This window comes from Diadema setosum, chromosome 8 (genome assembly GCF_964275005.1).
Source record: "Diadema setosum chromosome 8, eeDiaSeto1, whole genome shotgun sequence".
NCBI lineage: Eukaryota > Metazoa > Echinodermata > Echinoidea > Diadematoida > Diadematidae > Diadema > Diadema setosum.
Genome location: NC_092692.1, coordinates 6,483,668 through 6,503,251, shown reverse-complemented (window position 1 = coordinate 6,503,251; position 19,584 = coordinate 6,483,668). Strand labels below are relative to the sequence as shown.

At 37.9% G+C, this 19,584-nt stretch overlaps 1 protein-coding gene across 1 annotated transcript; it reads left to right on the top strand.

Moving 5' to 3' along the window:
• LOC140231847 (NADH dehydrogenase [ubiquinone] 1 alpha subcomplex subunit 3-like) lies at positions 1–7,865 on the top strand. The gene is made up of 4 exons (XM_072311999.1): positions 1–100; positions 4,993–5,067; positions 5,920–6,003; positions 7,030–7,865. Exons 1-4 carry the CDS (start codon positions 55–57, stop codon positions 7,077–7,079), a joined length of 255 nt encoding a protein of 84 aa, XP_072168100.1. The 5' UTR covers positions 1–54; the 3' UTR covers positions 7,080–7,865.
• Positions 7,866–19,584: the final 11,719 nt, after the last annotated feature.

Genomic DNA, 19,584 nt, shown 5'->3' with positions numbered 1-19,584 from the left:
GATCGGCAGTCGAGTCGTAGGGAGAATCGAACGCATGCAGAGTTGGAATTCAAAATGGCGACACGAGTGATCAGTCCAGCTCGACAAGCCTGGAGGAAAGGTGATTGTCGTTATTTTTTTCGAAATAAATTGATTTCCGTAATGCAGTTCTATATTTCTGGATCAATATGCTGTCACTGAAAGTTTCCAATATGAGTTTTTATTCTGTTTTACGCTGCTGTGTATGGTTAGCTGCGATTGTACAGTCCCACATGTTATATTCTGTGTGGACAATTTCTAATGCTGTGTGATAAGGCCTAAACGTTTAATAGTGCTACTGCTAGGGTATTAAAATTTACCACCTATCGGCAGGGTACCTTGACATCAGCACCCTGTGTATCATGGCTGATTGCGTATAGAACGAAAAGGTACGCATGGGATTAGTGCCATTAGCTATGAAAACAATAGTAACAAAGAAACGAAAATCAAACTCATAAACAAGCTAACATTAAGTAACAAACCAAACTATAACGTTTCAATTAGCTACACATCTGCTTAAGTTAAGTAACGATGCATGACTGTGAAATTCATGTGTATTACCTATGGAGGGGGTGCCGATCGTAAGGTACCCTTTAAAGCCACGCAAAGAAAATGAATCGCATGCACTAAAATTTTACAATGGAGATTCAGAATCAACAGGGCGGTCATGATATTCAAAACTGCAGTATTTATGGCATAGGGTCCTACAATTGTATTTGAGGTAAAAATTAGGCGAATTTGTTTTATACTTTTGAAATAAACAAGCTACAGATCCTTGTTAGAGGTCTATCAGTCTATAGGGTGATGATGATAGATGGTATCCTCAATCATACACAGGGCTGCACACTAACCCATTTTTTCTGCCGGTCCGACATGTCTCTGTCGGACCGGTAGATGCCCCATTTTACCATTTTTTACCGGTCCGAACAGAAAACTTACCGGTCAACAACGGCAACCTAAAAAAAACACATTAAATTACTTGCAAACTTATTTTCTTGTTTGTATGGACGTACCCCCCCCCCCATGTGTACATTTTACTGATTAATGTCTTTTTAAACTTGAATTATTTATTGCACAAGAAATTAACAAAATGAGAAAAAAAAATAGAATGTTTGTTCGTGAATTACAGTGTAAAATGATAATGAAAAAAAAAATCAGATTGTATCATGTGTTTGTGACTTTTTCTAAACATCGGCGCACGAACTTGCTGCATAACCGTGATTAAATGAATTATTTTAGCTGTGATATTTTCTGATGCACGAGCTACAAGGGGTTCTTTATTTTTCTTTCGACACTCTCTTCGCATTTGTGCATGCGTTCTGAAAGGTACACGACATGCAGGGCCGAATTCGCAATCCTCTTTGCGCCCATTTCTACCTCGAATATCAGCGGGATTGTGACGATTTCATGAATTACTTCGGCTGTAACATTTTATGATGCACGCGCCAAAAGGGGTGAAAATGTGTCCTTTATTTTTTTGCCGATATAAACTCTTCGAATTTCGTAAGTGCGTTCTTAAAAGATGTACCACACGGCCGAATTCATGATACTTTTTGCGCCTATTTTTACCTCAAATATCAGCGGGATTGTGACGATTTCATGAATTACTTCGGCTGTAATCTTTTATGATTCATGCGCCAAAAGGGGTTGAAAATGTGTCCTTTATTTTTTCCCGATAAACTCTTCGAATTTCGTAAGTGCGTTCTTAAAAGATGTTCCACACCGCCGAATTCATGATACTTTTTGCGCATATATTTCTACCTCAAATATCAGCGGGATTGTGACGATTTCATGAATTACTTCGGCTGTAATCTTTTATGATTCACGCGCCAAAAGGGGTTGAAAATGTGTCCTTTTATTTTTTCCCGATAAACTCTTCGAATTTCGTAAGTGCGTTCTTAAAAGATGTTCCACACCGCCGAATTCATGATACTTTTTGCGCCTATATTTCTACCTCAAATATCAGCGGGATTGTGACGATTTCATGAATTACTTCGGCTGTAATCTTTTATGATTCACGCGCCAAAAGGGGTTGAAAATGTGTCCTTTTATTTTTTCCCGATAAACTCTTCGAATTTCGTAAGTGCGTTCTTAAAAGATGTTCCACACCGCCGAATTCATGATACTTTTTGCGCCTATTTCTACCTCAAACAAATTATCAGCGGAATTGTGGCAATTTCATGAATTACTTCGGGTGTAACTTTTTGTGATCTCATGCACGCACCAGCTAAAATGGTTAAAAATGCGTTCTTTATTTTTCTCCCCACAATCTCTTCGCATTCCGTACATAAAGATATACGACACGGCCGAATTCACGATCCTTTTTGCGCCTATTTCTACCTCAAATATCAGCGGGATTGCGATGATTTCATGAATAACTTCGGCTGTATTCTTTCATGATGAACGCGCCAAAAGGGGTTGAAAATGTGTCCTTTATTTTTTCCCGATAAACTCTTCGAATTTCGTAAGTGCGTTCTTAAAAGATGTATGTGTACCACACAGCCGAATTCATGATACTTTTTGCGCCTATTTCTACCTCAAATATCAGCGGGATTGTGACGATTTCATGAATTATTTCGGCTGTAATCTTTTATGATTCACGCGCCAAAAGGGGTTGAAAATGTGTCCTTTTATCTTCTCCCGATAAACTCTTCGAATTCGTAAGTGCGTTCTTAAAAGATGTTCCACACCGCCGAATTCATGATACTTTTTGCTCCTATTTCTACCTCAAATATCAGCGGAATTGTGACGATTTCATGAATTACTTCGGGTGTAATCTTTTGTGATCCACGCACCAGCTAGAATGGTTGAAAATGCGTTCTTTATTTTTCTCCCCATAATCTCTTCGCGTTTCGTATACATAAAGGTATACGACACGGCCGAATTCACGATCCTTTTTGCGTCTATTTCTACCTCAGATATCAGCGGGATTGCGATGATTTCATGAATTACTTCGGCTGTAATCTTTTATGATGAACGCGCCAATATGGGTTGAAAATGTGTCCTTTATTTTTTTCTCTTCGCATTTCGTAAATGCGTTCTTAAAAGATATACGCCACGACCAAAAATCATAATTCTTTTTGCGCCTATTTTCTCCTCAAACTTCAACGGGATTGCGATGATTTTATGAATTATTATTCGGCTATAATCTTTATGATGCACGCGCCAAAACGGGTTGAAAATGTGTCCTGTATTTTTCTCCCAATAATCTCTTCACATATCGTATACATGCGTTCTTAAAAGGTAGGCCTATACGACACGGCCGAATTCACGGTCCTTTTAGCGCCTATTTCTACATCAAATATCAGCGGGATTGCGATATTTTATTAATTATTTCGGCTGTAATCTTTTGTGATACACGCGACAGAAGGGTTGAAAATAAGTTCTTTATTTTTCTCCCGATAATCTCTTCACATTTGTGAATGCGTTTTCAAAATTATACACTGCACGCAGGGCCGAATTCGAGACTCTTTTGCGCCTATTATTGTTTACTCAAATTTCAACGGGATTGCGATAATTTCATGAATTACTCTTTGGCTGTAATCTATATGATGCAAGCGCCAAAAGGGGTTGAAAATGTGTACATTATTTTTATCCCGCTAATCTCCTACCATTTAGTACATGCGTTGTTAAAAGGTATACGACACGGCCGAATTCACGATCCTTTTTGCGTCTATTTCTACCTCAAATATCAGCGGGATTGTGGCGAATTCATGAATTACTTCGGATGTAATCTTTTGTAATGCACGCACCAGAAGGGTAAAAATGTGTCCTTTATTTTTCTCCCGATAATCTCGTTGCATTTGTGCATGCGTTTTTGATAACCGACACGGCATGCAGGACTGGATTCAAGATCTTTTTTGCGCCTATTTATTTCCTCAAATTTCAACGGGTTTGCGTTGATTTCATGAATTGTCATTCGGCTGTAATCTTTTATGATGCACGCACCAAATTAATATGTCCTTATATTTTTTTCTCCTCTATAATCTCTTCGCATTTCGTACTTGTATGAGCTTTTGAAAGGTGTACGACGCGGCCGAATTCATGATCCTTTTTGGGACGATTTCTACCTAAAATATGTAAGCGGGACTGCGATGATTTCATGATTTTTTTTTTCTCCCTTGTATTATCTCTTTACATTTTTTAAGGGCCGATTTCGTGATCCTTTTCGCGCTTATCTTCATTATGAGACCACTCTGAACGAATGAAAATATTCATTTACTGTATCGCTGAATACAGTATAGAATATGTTTTTACTTTTTCTAAAAATCGGCACAAGTAAAATAGTTCTAACATGTCAACTGCCACGCAGCTGCGAAGCCGGGATCGGATCGATCTTGCGTTAAAAAAAAAAAAAAAAAAAAAAAAAAAATCATGAGTAAAATGACCCAGAAATGCGTGCGCTTCTATCAATGCTTCTTGTCTGGCATGACCGCCGATCGCAAGCAAACGAACAAACAAAACGGGATCGGGGAAACAATCCATGCATTTCAACAGTTACATTGTACCGTACATCCTTTGCATGTATTGCATAGCATGGCAGTGCGTGAGCAGCGCCAATGCGCAAGCGAGCGCGAATAACTGGTCGACTGCTAGTGCTCAAAACTAATATACAATTGTATGTTTACTTTACAAATTGCACCGGTAGACATATTCGAAAACTTGCGTAAAACGTGTTGAACAATGCGATATCTTGCATTCTGTTTCTCCCTGGATCGGGGCTGATCTTTTTCTTTCTACTGACCCCGCCAATGCTTTTTTTTTTTACTGGTCATGTCGGACCGGTAACTTGTGGATTTCCTGAAAAGTTACCGGTCCGACAGTGACTTTTGCCGGTCTTGACCGTCGGACCGGCGCCAGTGTGCAGCCCTGTCATACACCAGTTGCATCACTTGCGCATTTGCATCTCCTCATGCCAAACCAAAATGCTGATTTCTCAATTCTCTTGCAACATTTTTTATCGTCTTTCCGTAGGTATCATCCCTTTTCTCAAGTTTGCGTGGGATAAAGAACCAGTGATTGTTGTATCATGTGTTCTTGGCTCAACATGTAAGTAATTTAACATACATGATCATCTGGTCATGATCGTAAGGATTCATTATTAATTCTCATGCATGACTCAAGAGTGCAAGGTTAGGTCAATTTCAATCTTGTTTATGTTGGTGCCCTTAACCTAATTGGTTTAATTTGATTTACACATTTAATAGTCACAGGTAGTGTGGATCTACCGAGTTTTTACTAAGATGCACTTTCATTTTGTCAACTAAAACTGTTCTTTTCCACATCCATGCTATTGTATTTCTAATTTTAATGCGTTTTGTTCCACTGTCCTGAGCATGAGACATAGTTTCATTTACAGTACTTGCCCAACAAAAGTAAAAAGAGTATGCACTTTCTGCCTGTCACCACATTAGAAGAATGTAGACTCCTGAGCTGTGAGTTGTGCTTGAACTCCTCAAATTTTGAAAAAGACTTTTTATCTTTTATGCAAACTGAATTAAAGTTGAGGAGTACATGTATTTGAAATACAATTTACTCCTTAATTTTATGGCTCAAGGCCCAGGGGGCTCATGCATAATTCCAACATCTCTCTCATTACTAAGGCCCATCGCAATATATTCGCATAAAAAGTCTTCATTCTCTAAAAGTAATTCCTTGCCATTTTTTGTTTGTTTGCCTGATATATTTTTTCTTATATCTCGGAAATACATCATGTTCATGTCCATTGTGATAGGGTTTGTTGGAATGACATTTAACTTTGCATGACATAGTTTTGCAGGCAAAATGAAGTAACCTGACATACTGGTACAATATGTGTTAAAAAGCAATGGGGTTTTACTGTATCATGCTGTTACTGATGTTTTGGCTTTTTGTTCTTTTTTTTCTTTTCTTTTTTGTCAGTGCCCCTAACATACTTGCTGTTTCCAAGATCCTACTGGGAAAAAGTTGCAGCTGAGAATAGAGCCATCCCCAACAAATATCCAAGTAAGAGGATCCTCATTCACATGTACACTGTAACTAGTGACTTAAAAGACCCATTAACATGGGGAAACGTGGGTGGACGGATTGCATCAATCTTCATTCGCTGCCCATCGGGATACATTCAAAATCATAAATTACACCTGTCAGAGGTCAGCCATGTGTCAGTGAATACATGCATCTGATATGAGTGCGTGCTCCTCAGTAACTGTCTATTCCAGGATTCTTTGGTTACAGTGTATGTGTGTTTAATAGTGTACTTGCAGATCAGTGATTATGATATAGCTGTCCACAATTTGTCATTTGAAATCTTGAGTATACTGTACCTGAATCGAGCCTATCTTCCCACTCCATGAATTCCTTTGCTACTGGGTCTTTAAGAGTGATTTTTTTTTTTTTTTTTTTTTACTTACACCAAAAGATATAATATTCTGACCATTACAGACCATTACTCACTTTCTGCTGGTATGCATTGTAGAGTTTTTGTTGTTGTTGTTGATTTTTCCCCTAAGAGAAAGTATCAGTGTAGATAATGACAAACTACTTGATTTGTGTATGTCTACTGATCACTTCAAACCGACTGTATTCAATCACTGGGGGTAGTTCATTTGCATATCTGTGCTTTTGTATCTGCAATCTTCAATTTAAGCCAGCAGTGCACTAAAAATTTGTGTCACCACAAACTGGCGAGTGTAACATACATATGCCGCAGCCATCATGATGTGACATACTAATTCAGAAGAAACTACAGTAAAAATCAGTCGTATTAACACTGATGATGAACACCTCTATCTTTTGATTTATTATTGCCCTCACCCTCATATTTTGATAGGAGTAAATGCATAGACCATAAGATAGTTACAGCTGTTGATGTCAGACCATTTACCGAATACAACTAATTGTTTCTGTCAAATCCTGTGATGAAAATGTGTATTGTAGTCTATTTTTGTTGTTTTGCAAGATGAGTTGTATCAGCCAACAGATGACTTGTTCACATTTGTTCTCAATTTTCTCCACCCCCACCCTCTGCAGCACCAATCCGGTATGTGGAAGGGAAAACAGGAGAACCGACGACAGTATGACAGGACCCGTCATGATCTTTTTTTTTTTTGGTTCGTAGGAGTTTAGGCCCACATGGATACCTTTATACATAGAATTCAAATCTATTTCAGTTGTTTTCTGCAATGAGCATTCATATAAGAAAGCATTTGGTCCAAAATAACATGGAGCTCTGTTTACATCTCCATTTGAAAATAGGCAGGCGTATCTATTTGCCACCCTTGAAGATGGTATTTTGGCATGATAAACCTTGTACATGTATTACAGATTTTGGGGTCATATTGCTGCAGTTTGCCTTGACAAGTAAACTTAGTGGCAGTTTTGGGCATATGTCTGCAAAAGGCTGTTTCAGATGACATCCCAATTCTAGGTTTTTACGTAACAAATATTTCAGACTACATGCCAAAGTATGCAATAAAGTTGTACCTCGTACATGTACTTTGAAGTAAGTTCTGCAAACAGTGTCCTTGTGATTGAATCAATAGCAACAGGTGCTTTCAAACCTGAGAAACACAAGCACAAAGGACTTCTAATGGGATAAAAGCCAGGAGGTTGCCTACCTTCATGTGCTTGTGTATTCACGTTTGATTTCAGATGGCTTGTTTGTTTGGACTCGATATGTTCACTGAAGCCATGTTGATTGTGTACATATATAAAGTTATTCGATGAGCAATTTGTGAACATGCATTGACGGGTTTGTTAAGGGATCACAAGCTTTTTGTTGAAGCTGTGGCTTATGAAAGATAAAGGACGATATCGTTGCATGGGAATTATTAAAGATTTGTGACAGATTGCTTACTTCAGTGAAACTCTTGATTTTGCTTTCTTTTTCTCCTTTGCCTTTGTCTCAAAAAATGTGATGAGAGAAGTGCTCCTATGTGTGTGTTTGTGTGTTTGTGTGTTTATAGAACATGGACCATTGCATTTAATTAGAAATACACCACCAGCTTTCTGTAGACACCAATACTAACATGAATGATTGATGTTCAAAAATGTAGAGTTGATATATTTTGCTGCAGATCTGACAGAAATGTGTTTGGAGAAAGTCAGTGTTAATGTATGGTACTGCTATACGCGTGTATTATGGTTCTTCAGTGACAATACACACACTTCAAGGTAATTGCATGAGGTCCATTATCTCTATTTACAATATCCAAGCCACCATCCAATATTGAGTATTTAAGGACGTTCCTCAGTTAAAGTGAAATCCATGTCATTTTCTTGAAACTTTCCATACAGTAACTTTGACCCATCCGAAGCCCAAATATGTAAATAAAACCATAGGTTCATGTGCTTGTTTTTCTTCTACGGGACTTTGAAGAATATGACTAATCTGCCGTCCTGTACCAAAATGATAGCGTTACAGGATCAAGACCATGATTGGAAACAAAATCTGCAATGACAAACGTAAATCCCCATAATTCTTTCAAAATCCACGTTATTTTCTCCAAATTTGCAAGAATTGCAGAAAAGGGTACCCAAAACGAGGAAAAGGTTTTAAAGTTAGGGCTTACACTCTCATTCTTCAGCAAGCAGCGCCCTCACGCGGCAGAAAACACCGAAATCTCTCAAATCCTTCTCATCGACGTTTTCTGTTAGGGGTGAGCAAAAGGACAACGTTCATAAAACTTATGCTGTACATTCAAAACCCATGTCAATTTCACGAAACTTTACCAAATTGTAGACAGACGCTTACTTATTCCAGAAAAACAATCAAAAGTGGGGGTTCATGTGCTCGTTTTTGTGCTAGCAGCACCCATATGCGACATTATCATCGTAAGTCCCCAAAATCTGGTCAGGAACCTATGCAGGGATGCCCTGACAGGGTGGGTTCATAAAACTTATGCTGTACATTCAAAACCCATGTCAAATTCATGAAAATTGACCAAATTGTAGAAAAAGGCTCACTTATACCAGAAAAACAATCAAAAGTGGGGGTTCATGTGCTCGTTTTTATGCTAGCAGCGCCCCCATGCGACATATACTATAGTACGACCCCATAATCTGGTCAGGAACCTACGCATGGACGCCCTGGCAGGGTGGGTTCATAAATCTCATGCTGTACATTCAAAACCCATGTCAGTTTCACGAAACTGCACCAAATTGTAGAAAAAGGCTTAATTATTCCAGAAAAACCATGAAAAGTGGGGGTTCATGTGCTCGTTTGTGTGCTAGCAGCGCCCCCATGCGACATATACCAACGTAAGACCCACAAATCTGGTCAGGAACATAAGGGTCGCCCTGACAGGGTGGGTTCATAAATCTCATGCTGTACATTCAAAACCCATGTCAATTACACGAAACTTCACCAAATTGTAGAAGAAGACTCACATATTCCAGAAAAATAATTAAAAGTGGGGGTTCATGTGCTCGTTTTTGTGCTAACAGCGCCCTCATGCGACATATATCATCGTAAGTCCCCAAAATCTGGTCAAGAACCTATGCAGGGATACCCTGACAAGATGAGTTCATTAGGCTTATGCTGTTCATTCAAAACCCATGTCAATTTCACGAAACTTTACCAAATTGTAGACAGAGGCTTACTTATTCCAGAAAAATAATTAAAAGTGGGGGTTCATGTGCTCGTTTTTGTGCTAGCAGCGCCCTCATGCGACATATATCATCGTAAGTCCCCAAAATCTGGTCAGGAACCTATGCAGGGATGCCCTGACAAGATGAGTTTATCAGGCTTATGCTGTTCATTCAAAACCCATGTCAATTTCACCAAACTTGACCAAATTGTAGACGAAGGCTTACTTATTCCAGAAAAATAATTGAAAGTTGGGGTTCATGTGCTCGTTTTTGTGCTAGCAGCGCCCACATGCGACATATATCATCGTAAGTCCCCAAAATCTGGTCAAGAACCTATGCAGGGATACCCTGACAAGTGGGTTCATAAAACTTATGCTAGCTGTTCATTCAAAACCCATGTCATTTTCACGAAACTTTGCCAAATTATAGAAGAAGGCTTACTAATTCCAGAAAAACAATAAAAAGTGGGGGTTCATGTCCTAATTCTTGTGCTGGCAGCATCCCCAGATGATAGAAATCACCTCACCGGACCCCAAAATCTGGTAATAAACTTTTCGTGGGTGTCCTGATTATAAGGTGGGGTTTGTGAATGTCATGCTGTACATTCAAAACCCATGTCAATTTTACGAAACTTTATCAAATTGTAGAAGAAGGGTTACTTAATGCAGAAGAATTGTAAAAATGGGGGGTTCATGTGCTCGTTTTAGTGCTAGCAGAGCCTCCTTGCGACGGATATCATCGTAAGACCCCCAAATCTAGTCAGGAACCAATGAAGGGATATACCCTGCTAGGATGCATGAATCTCATGCGGTTCACTCGAAACCCCATTTTCTTAAAAAAAAAAAAAAAAAAAAACACACACACACAAACAAATAAAAAAACATATCACAATTGCAGTGATATGGTGAAAAATATTCAGAAAGAAAGGTCGATGTGCGTTTTTGTTATCATTTCCCTTCCACAGCTATAATGATATTATGTGGATGCAAGCGTGGAAAACTCCACATAATTATTGATATGCACGCTTGTTTGTTTGTTTTACCCACTTGCTGTAACCATTTACAAAAAGTGATAATGGAGGAAGAAGAATAAATATAAGGAAATGGGAGTTTTGGCATTAGTCTGACGGTCCTCCAAATGAAAAACAAATCTTAATACAATGACGTTGATTGTAGATTGCATGTGTTGGTTGTTGCAGTGGTTGGTAAAGTGCGTGTTGTAAGCTATGGAGAAGTACCTCCCCCACCCCCCCCCCCCAAAAAAAAAACAAAACAAAACAAAACAAAACAAAACAAAACAAAACAAAACAAAACAAAACAAAACAAAACAAAAACAGAAAACAAAACAAAAACAAATGATTCTCCTTTTGTTACACCAGATTTGGTAATAAAAAAAAAATAATACATGAATGGTGAAAGTGATGAATAGTCTTGTCTGATAACACTTTCGTGACCTTGTATTTTGTAACCAAAAATAAAAAAACCCAATATTTTGTACTATTATACTAGTAATGACAAGTTTAGATCTAATTTAAATTTTAACAGAGACACTCAGATTGTTTTAGCTGCTAGACCTAAAGATGAAATGTGTGTCATATGCTTGTTTTGTTGTTGTTGTTGTTATTGTTGTTGTTGTTGTTGTTGTTTTAACACCTAGTCCAATAGACTAGTGAGCCTTATCGACCCCGACTAGGGCCTATAGGCCCTTGGTACCTTAGCACTCGACTTTACCATGTTGATGACCGGATAATGAACTTCATGTCACAAAACAGATCTATGGATTGAAAATGGAAACAGCTCTGTTCCACTTCCAAGCTTCGCGATTCCGTCAATCAGTGTTGTGCTATAATGACCATGTATATGCGGCTCGGACCGCTGAACTTTGCGTGGTATGTACTGATTGTAACGCGTACAGTCGCCACGCGAGCCGAGCGAGGCCGCCCAGGCTGCGCGGCTGCCCGGCGCGGCCGCGGTGGGGAGCTGTCGGGTATCCGTACGTACACATACAACACTCTAGCTCGATCTACTAGCAGCTGCTCAGCTCAGCTAGCTCAGCTCATCACTCGTGCGTGCGCTTCTACGCTCTTTGTTACGTCACTGACACCTGCGCAGCTAGGATGCGCACAAACTCAACTGAGGAACGTCCTTAAAGTCATTAAAAAAAGAGAAAAAATATCATTCATACTACAGTGTGTAGTCCTGCATTGCACACATCCACATTTCATAACATTTTATTGTGTAGTGTATGTGCACATGCCTCTGAGTGTGTGTGATTGCGAGTGGTATCTGTTCATGAAGGAAGGCAATTTTGATTCACCAGTAAGAAATGTCAAGTAATTGGAAGTTGTAGTGTGTAGTGGAAACTTTCACCTTTCCATTTAACTTGACTCTTCAGCTATCCTCATCTGTACGCCATCACAAACCCTCTCTTATGTTTGGCTTATGATTGTTGCAGTCTTGTTTTTTATACTTATCTCTACTTTAGTTCATCAAAGCACAGTAATAGTGTTTTATAAACAAGGTTCTTCAACCAAACATTCATGAACTTTACCTACCAAAAAGTAAACTCTCACTTGACTCTTGTTGAATATTGCAATGATGGCACTTCCCCTCGTAATGCATAGACTGCAAAATCAATTGCGTTTTGACATCCAAACTCAGTCATCGATCATACATCATGGATATTGCCAAGACTCCCGCTCACTGCCTTACACGAGTCTGTATTACAACAAATTCATGACAAAACCAAGAAATATGGTCACCATTTTTTCTTTATTGAAAGTAACAAAATACAAATCTTTTTAACCAACAAATCATGTGAAAACAAATGAGTTCCTCTCATAAAAATAAATTGTATTGCTGAACTTCAAAATAGATGTGAGTCATGATACCCAGTGAATGTCTTTTCAGTTGAATTTGTAAAGATAAAACGAAGGTTACAACTACTGACTTTGCTGTCTTTGACATACACTGAAGCCACAGACTCATTCAAAGCTCAATGTACACCTTCATGAAGATGTGGCTGGGCAGAGTATTTTATTTTTTTTTTTAATTACTGCACATTGCAAGAATTAACATTGGCTGCACATGTTGGCAGTCTTGCAACATAGTATCTCAAAAGCTTACAAGCACTGACGGAGATTAACATTCAACTATCAAATCACTAAGTCAGCTGCTAGTGAGCATATGCAAGAGACATGCTGACCAAGAAAAGTTATAGTTAACTTAAACATGACAGTGCCTGAATAAACAATGTTGACTGACTGGTATTGAAGGTCATTAGGTTTCTGAGCTGCCAGTTGTATCCTAATGTAACAGAAACCAAACATTCCTCCTCGTAACTTTATGCTGACCCCTTTTTCAATACAGCAATGCCCGTGGTCTTATCATGCGGACCAGGTCCATTCTGAAGGGGACAGCAAAAATAGCTTTGATTTAGGTGGCTTTCGACTCCAGTTCAAGCCAATCAGAGATTTGCAGATTTGAACTCATAATTACACCTTGTTTGGAAATTTGTGCATCATAATATCTGGCACATAGATGCAAAAAGAAAAAAAAAAGAAGAAGAAAAGAACAGAAATGAACAGAAAAGAAATAAGACTACTCTTTCCCCTAAGGGTATTTTCACACAACTTATGTTAGTCTTTTCAGAAGATGTTGTCTCATGGTGACCATTTTTTTTTTCAAGGAAAAAAAAATCCAAATCTTAACGACCTGATCAATCAAAATGCAGTCCCAAAGTTGGGCTGAATGCACCAACAAAACAAATCAATTCTGGACTCCCTACACAGACCCAGCATGAATTAATTCAACAGCTGGTCAAGTTTGGTTACTTGATACTTAACTGTGCAACACAGGTACTAACTTGTGCATGAAACCAATCCTTGTTCACTTTCGCACCAAACTTAAAACCATTTGACTGCAGTTAGCATGCTATGCCTATAAGTTCAACATATAATATCAGACACACAGCCATGCTTTCTTTTTCTTTAATTTCAAGTTCATCTTGCATGTTACCCATCTGATACATAACAAGAAGAAATAATATGTAAGAGCCCTGCTCGCTGTCAAAACAAAGCTCTCTGCACAAAAACCAAGCCAAACAAACGACTTTAAAGTGTTTTACAGAGTACTACAATGACAATGCACTACATGACTTGTCTAAAGTGCTGAAATATATTGCAGCTACGAATGAAGAAAGACTACTTCCTCTCTAAATGGATGTAGATTCTAGAAATGATTTCATCTAGAACACAAAATATACTGATGACAAATTTGCTTGCTGCTTAAAGGGGAATTCTGGAACAGCTGAAATGTAGTCTGATAAGAAAGATTATTGCTTTTGTAGTACAGCACAATAGTGAAAATTTGATCAAAATTGGATAAAAATGAAGGAACTTATGAAATTGCAAAGTTTCTCTAATATTTGCAAAATAGTTCCTAAACAGTTGATATGAATATGCAAATGATCAAAATCAAAATTTTCTGTTGAGTTTACAAAAACTGACAAAATTAAAATCTGCTATAAAAGTGTAAGATTTAATGTTATTCCTGACTGAACAACTTAGAAATAATAATCAGTCAGATATATCGGGATTTGAGACTGTGACACACTAGCATTTGAAATAAAAACACTTCAAGAGTTTGTGTACAAACTGTAAGGCATGTTGTGAGGCGTTGACATCCTCAACCCACTCATTTGCATTATTCATGTTGACTACCCAAGAACTGTTCTGTGAAAATTAGCGAAACTGCACAATACATGTATCATATCTTCCCTTATCCAGTTTTTAAATCAAATTTTCACTGCTGTGCTCACTGAATTTTTATTCTTTCCTTATTAAGTGGTCCAGAATTCCCCTTTAACAATCAAAATGTTGAGTCATGACACTTGTATGAGTAACCTACACACAGAGATTGTCACAACGCTTTTCCCCATCTCCTCAAACAAAGAGGAAGGTTGACGCACTAGCCTAAACTTCATTATGAAACCATAATTTTTCTGATGAATAACATCAGTAAAAGAAAAGTGTCTACATCTGAATCACAAGCACTAAGATTGAAATGAGAGAAAAAAACAAAACAAAAACACAGAATGAAGTCAAACTCATTTCCCTGCACAGACCAGAGGTCCGAGTGCCATTTGAAAAGCTATACAAGAAACATACAAACATATCTTATTGACGTTTCAACAAGTACAATTACACATGTATTTTTTTTTTTCACATACATTTAAGACAGATTAAGCTTAGGCTATTCTACTCTTTTCTGAGGGAAAAGACAACCCTCTTGTAACAAAACAATACATTTCCACACAAGGCAAATATACAATACTGTATATACTCCATGTGTTTTCCTTTCAGTTCAATGTTCAACTAAATGCTAAAGATGACATGGACCATGAGCCAATTCCTATCCATCCATCACCACTGAACGGCCATCTTGAATCATGCCAAGACATGCCATGAAATTTGAAGACACAGGCTCATTCATGGTAACAGGTTGGCAGGCTATCATTGGCTAAGTCTCAGGAAGACAACTTCTAGTTTATGGCAACTTCCAAGCGCTTTGGGGTAGAAAAAGCTTTCTCTGATTGGTCTATCAGCAGTACTTGACTTATACCTTTGCACTCAATGATACCAAATACAGAAGCTCTTCATGGACACATGCATCTATGTTGAATGCCTCCTGCAAATACAAGTACCATTTTTCTGCAGTTGCTAACACTAAACAGGGACAAATGTACAGGCATGCAAGCAGAAAAAATAATCTATCAACTTGTATTACAGCACCTCTCTCTCATTTCAGCCTTCATACACTGACTGATGAGAAATTCTTGAGATGTGGAGAATGCAGAAAAAAAAAGTACATGTACATGTAGTCCCAAATCATCCAATTATTCTCATCTCAAGGCTATACTGATTAGTAAGCAAATCAGATCTTTGGTTTGTCAGACAAATTTCTTCTTACCGAATTACAATTTTTTCCCAAGGAAACTGACGAACACATACTTCAGCAAATGAAATGTAGATCCTATGATCACAAGAACTGACAAGATAAAAGCCTGTCTACACATGAGCTGACCTTGCTCTAGACAACTTCCACCTGTAGGAAAGACTAGCGCCTTGCATTCTCAGATTGAGGAGAATTTCCAGCCACTTTCCTGCGGTCTCCTATGTCTTGTCCTTTGTGCATCAAAGACACCACACATCTTTGAGGAGGCTGGATTGTGGAGACTACTGATCCTGCCTACAAGACTATTGTAGCTGCAGGTTGCAAAATGTTGCAAAAATCTGCCTCGAGTGAATCCTGCCGGTGCAACGATTCACCACTAATCTCTTGCCTCCGTGATGGCGTACTGAATGCACAATGGACATTGAACAAGGAGCTCGCACAATGGAAATTCTTAGCAAGATTTGCCTGACTGTACTGTACATTCACATTTCTTTTCTGTTTAATACACTGATTACAAGAAAGAAAACATATCCTTTAATACATTGGTTGAACAGTAGTTTACCTCAGTATAAATGCCTCACAATTTCTTACTTTACTTCGACAAATTAAAAAGAAAGAAAAGCAGAGGTGCAGAATGACATTATTCAACAAATTTCATGACCAATTCACTGGTCTAATGCTTCTTTCGCCACTCTTTTCTTTGCATTTTGATTGTTTGTATGAAACAGCAAACAAGATGGAAATTCAAGTTATGAGATGACGTACATCCTCTCATTTTCCCTTCTCTTTTTACATTCCTGTTTGCACCATAAAGAAAAGGTATTGACACACAAGAGTATGTTCAATGACAAGTATACCATTTAAATGACATGTCACTCAAGACGTAAAAACTTGTTTCTCCAAAGATAACTGTATGACACGCAACATGAGAGTACACATATAAATGAATAGAAAAAAAAAAGAGAAAGAAAACTCATTCTTTCCTTCTCCAATCTCTACAAAACGTAACCAACCTTCCACACTGAAACACAGCCAAAGTTCAGCCTCTATGAAAATGAGCCCTAAATTTGACACCCAAGTCTGAAATGTTTTCAATGGTAAACAACATTTCACTATTTCAAAGTGCAGCAAGGTCATTGCTACCACCTGAAGGCAAATTTTTCATGAACACCACCACATCTTTGACATATTTCAATCATTTGCATTGTCAAGAGCATCTCACTTTTATCAAATGAAGCAGTCACAAATTCTGCCAATGAGTTCTGATTAACAATACTGTTAAGTGGATACCTCTCTCTTACATTTTTCAATGGCAGTAGTATTTCATATATGACAATTACACTTGTCAGCAATAAACCAATTCCCCCCCCCCAAAAAAAAAAAAAAATTATAAACACCAAATATGGCTCATCCCACCCTCCCAACACACCCCCTCCCCCCCCCCCAAAAAAAAAAAATAAAAAAATAAAAAAAAAAACAAGAGGAAAGAACATGCAGGATTCTTTTTTCTCCCTGGAATGTAAGAGTACCCGGTAGTATTTAAGTAAATGTATCCCTGTTTTTTGTAAAGACAGACTAACCCTTTTCATTGAAACATTCAACAAGATGAAAATATGAATTTTTAAGGAGTGCTTCCCATTTCTAGACAGATAATGCGATATTTGGTCATACTACACAGAAGAGTGAGCATAGAACCACATGATTACTGCCTAACCTACACTCTAAACCTTGGAACTCAAGGTTTATGGGAAGCTTTTCAATCAATTATGCAGTGCTTGGGGGTGCCAGAGTGGATGTCTAAGACCCCCCCTCAAAAAACAAACAAACAAACAACAACAACAAAAAACAATACACAAACACAAAACAAAAACAAAAACACAAACACAACAACAATCCACAACAAAAATGTCCCCAGCCCCTCCCCCCTCAAAAAAAAAAAAAAATACCACCCTAAAAAAAAAAAATACCACCCTAAAAAAAGAAAAAAGAAAAGAAGTACATGTACAGCAATTAATCAAACTCACAGCATCATTTTGAAAAAAAATATGTCGCATCAACCTTAGCAAGGTATAGCACCTTAGTAAACCAGTGCTGCAGTTGGTCATTAGCATGCTATAACAAGGTACAGGACCTCTATGCATAGAATAAAGGATACACTATCCATCTAGACTAGAAATGGTGGTAACTTCCTCAAACAAACACCCACCAACACCTACTACGGCTGCAAGTATCAGACAATTACATACATGAGCAGGTAATTCTCCGAGGCAATAAGTGTTAAGTTGTCTTCACTTTTCTTCAGTAACTGTGTAGAATTTTTCTTTGCAGTGTCAATTCACTGGGATTTACCACTGCAATTGCCATAGCTGTTTTCTCATAACATAAAGCAGCAATGGACATAAGATTTCCTTAATCTTGATTGTTCATTCTTTGCACAGAGTCGCAAGCAAATGCACATAATTAAACATGCAAAATTTGGGGAGGGATCATTTTCAAAGAAATAATGTCTGAACCTTCAAAAAAAGTGACATCGTAAGTTTTTATCCTCCACTTTCTTCACATAAGTATGTAATGACTATCATATGCTACACTTTGAAGAATAACTCTGAATGTCACAAAAAAATACACAAATATCAAATTGCCGGACACTCCCCTACGAATATCAGCACACACATATTGAATAAATTCACAATGAATCTTTGTGTGGTTTTTTGCCCTGAAAATCAGATGCTAACTCTAGCCACAACTACATAATACTTCATCTACCTCTTTCGGTACATACACTAACATGGAAAGTGCACCTTGTACATCTCATATTTGCCCCTTTGAATTGAACACAAGACCACTCTAAAGGCAATGTCTTAGTAAATCTGCATTGAGTCCTTTCAGTAATCACGGTTTGTCTTACAACATCCAAGTGTCTGAAATACAACATTCTGTCCAACCACTTGTAATACTGTCAGAAAATACATTCATGGCGGTTGAGTATCTCTTTTTTATTTTTTTCTTTTGAAGATAGGGGTCCATCGTCTGCAAAGCTCTACTGGAAGAGGACCTAAGTAGAAATCCATCATTCTTTTTTTTTTTTTTAAATCTATAGAGTATACTCAACAGCAGATGTGTTGTCACTTACATCACAGCAATAAATTCCCATGTGACTGCATTATTCCTATACATACAGAAAAATATATATCGCTGTGAACACAACTGCGATGCATTACATTTCCAAGAATGTCTCTCTGTATGCCAAAAGAAAGTTAATCATGGATTTTAAGTTGGCATTGAAACATGCCAATATCGGCTTGCACCTAAGAAAAAAGAAAAAACAATGAATAATATGAATCACAATGAATTTAGAACAACCAACATGCCTACCAACATCTACGCAATGAAGAGAAATATCACACTAAACTGCAATATTCTCCTTCACTTCAGAGAATAAGCAAGAACACTGTTCTACTTCGAACACATTTCTGCTCTCTTCACAAGCTGCAATGACAAAACAAACACACCCACAATTTCAAATACTGACAAAGCATATATTTGTCTTGGCTTTTCATACACCACAAGCACAAACTTTACTCCACCACAAATATCGCATCGTGGACACTAATGCAAAAATGTACCTTTTTTGCAAGTCCCTCGCTCTCACACTGGGGTACATATGGGGACACCTACCCCACATGTACACACACACACACACGCACACAAAGTAATGCTTGTATAAGTATGGTGTCTATTTGCTAGTTTTCCACAAATATCCCATTCATTGCACTCTTTGCTTGTTTGGCAAAAAAAAGGAAAACATCAACAACAAAATATATGTCACTTTTCATGCAATTATCTACCTCCAACACACATGACGAACCAACTTCACATACAAGTGATCTAATGAACTTCAAAGACATAATCATGTGTGAATACCATCTCCTGGTAAAGTATTCACGTTAAGTATCCATAGGAAAATAAGTCATCTACTACAACTTAGACCAAACTAAACGTGGGATATAAGCCATGCATCACTCCTGTCCTCTTCATTAAG

What these genes read in the sequence shown, in the direction of transcription:
- LOC140231847 (XM_072311999.1), top strand. Translation starts at nt 55, where the DNA reads ATGGCGACACGAGTGATCAGTCCAGCTCGACAAGCCTGGAGGAAAG. An exon ending in TCGACAAGCCTGGAGGAAAG is followed by an intron (nt 101 to 4,992) that starts GTGATTGTCGTT and finishes GTCTTTCCGTAG; the next exon opens with GTATCATCCCTTTTCTCAAG. An exon ending in ATGTGTTCTTGGCTCAACAT is followed by an intron (nt 5,068 to 5,919) that starts GTAAGTAATTTA and finishes CTTTTTTGTCAG; the next exon opens with TGCCCCTAACATACTTGCTG.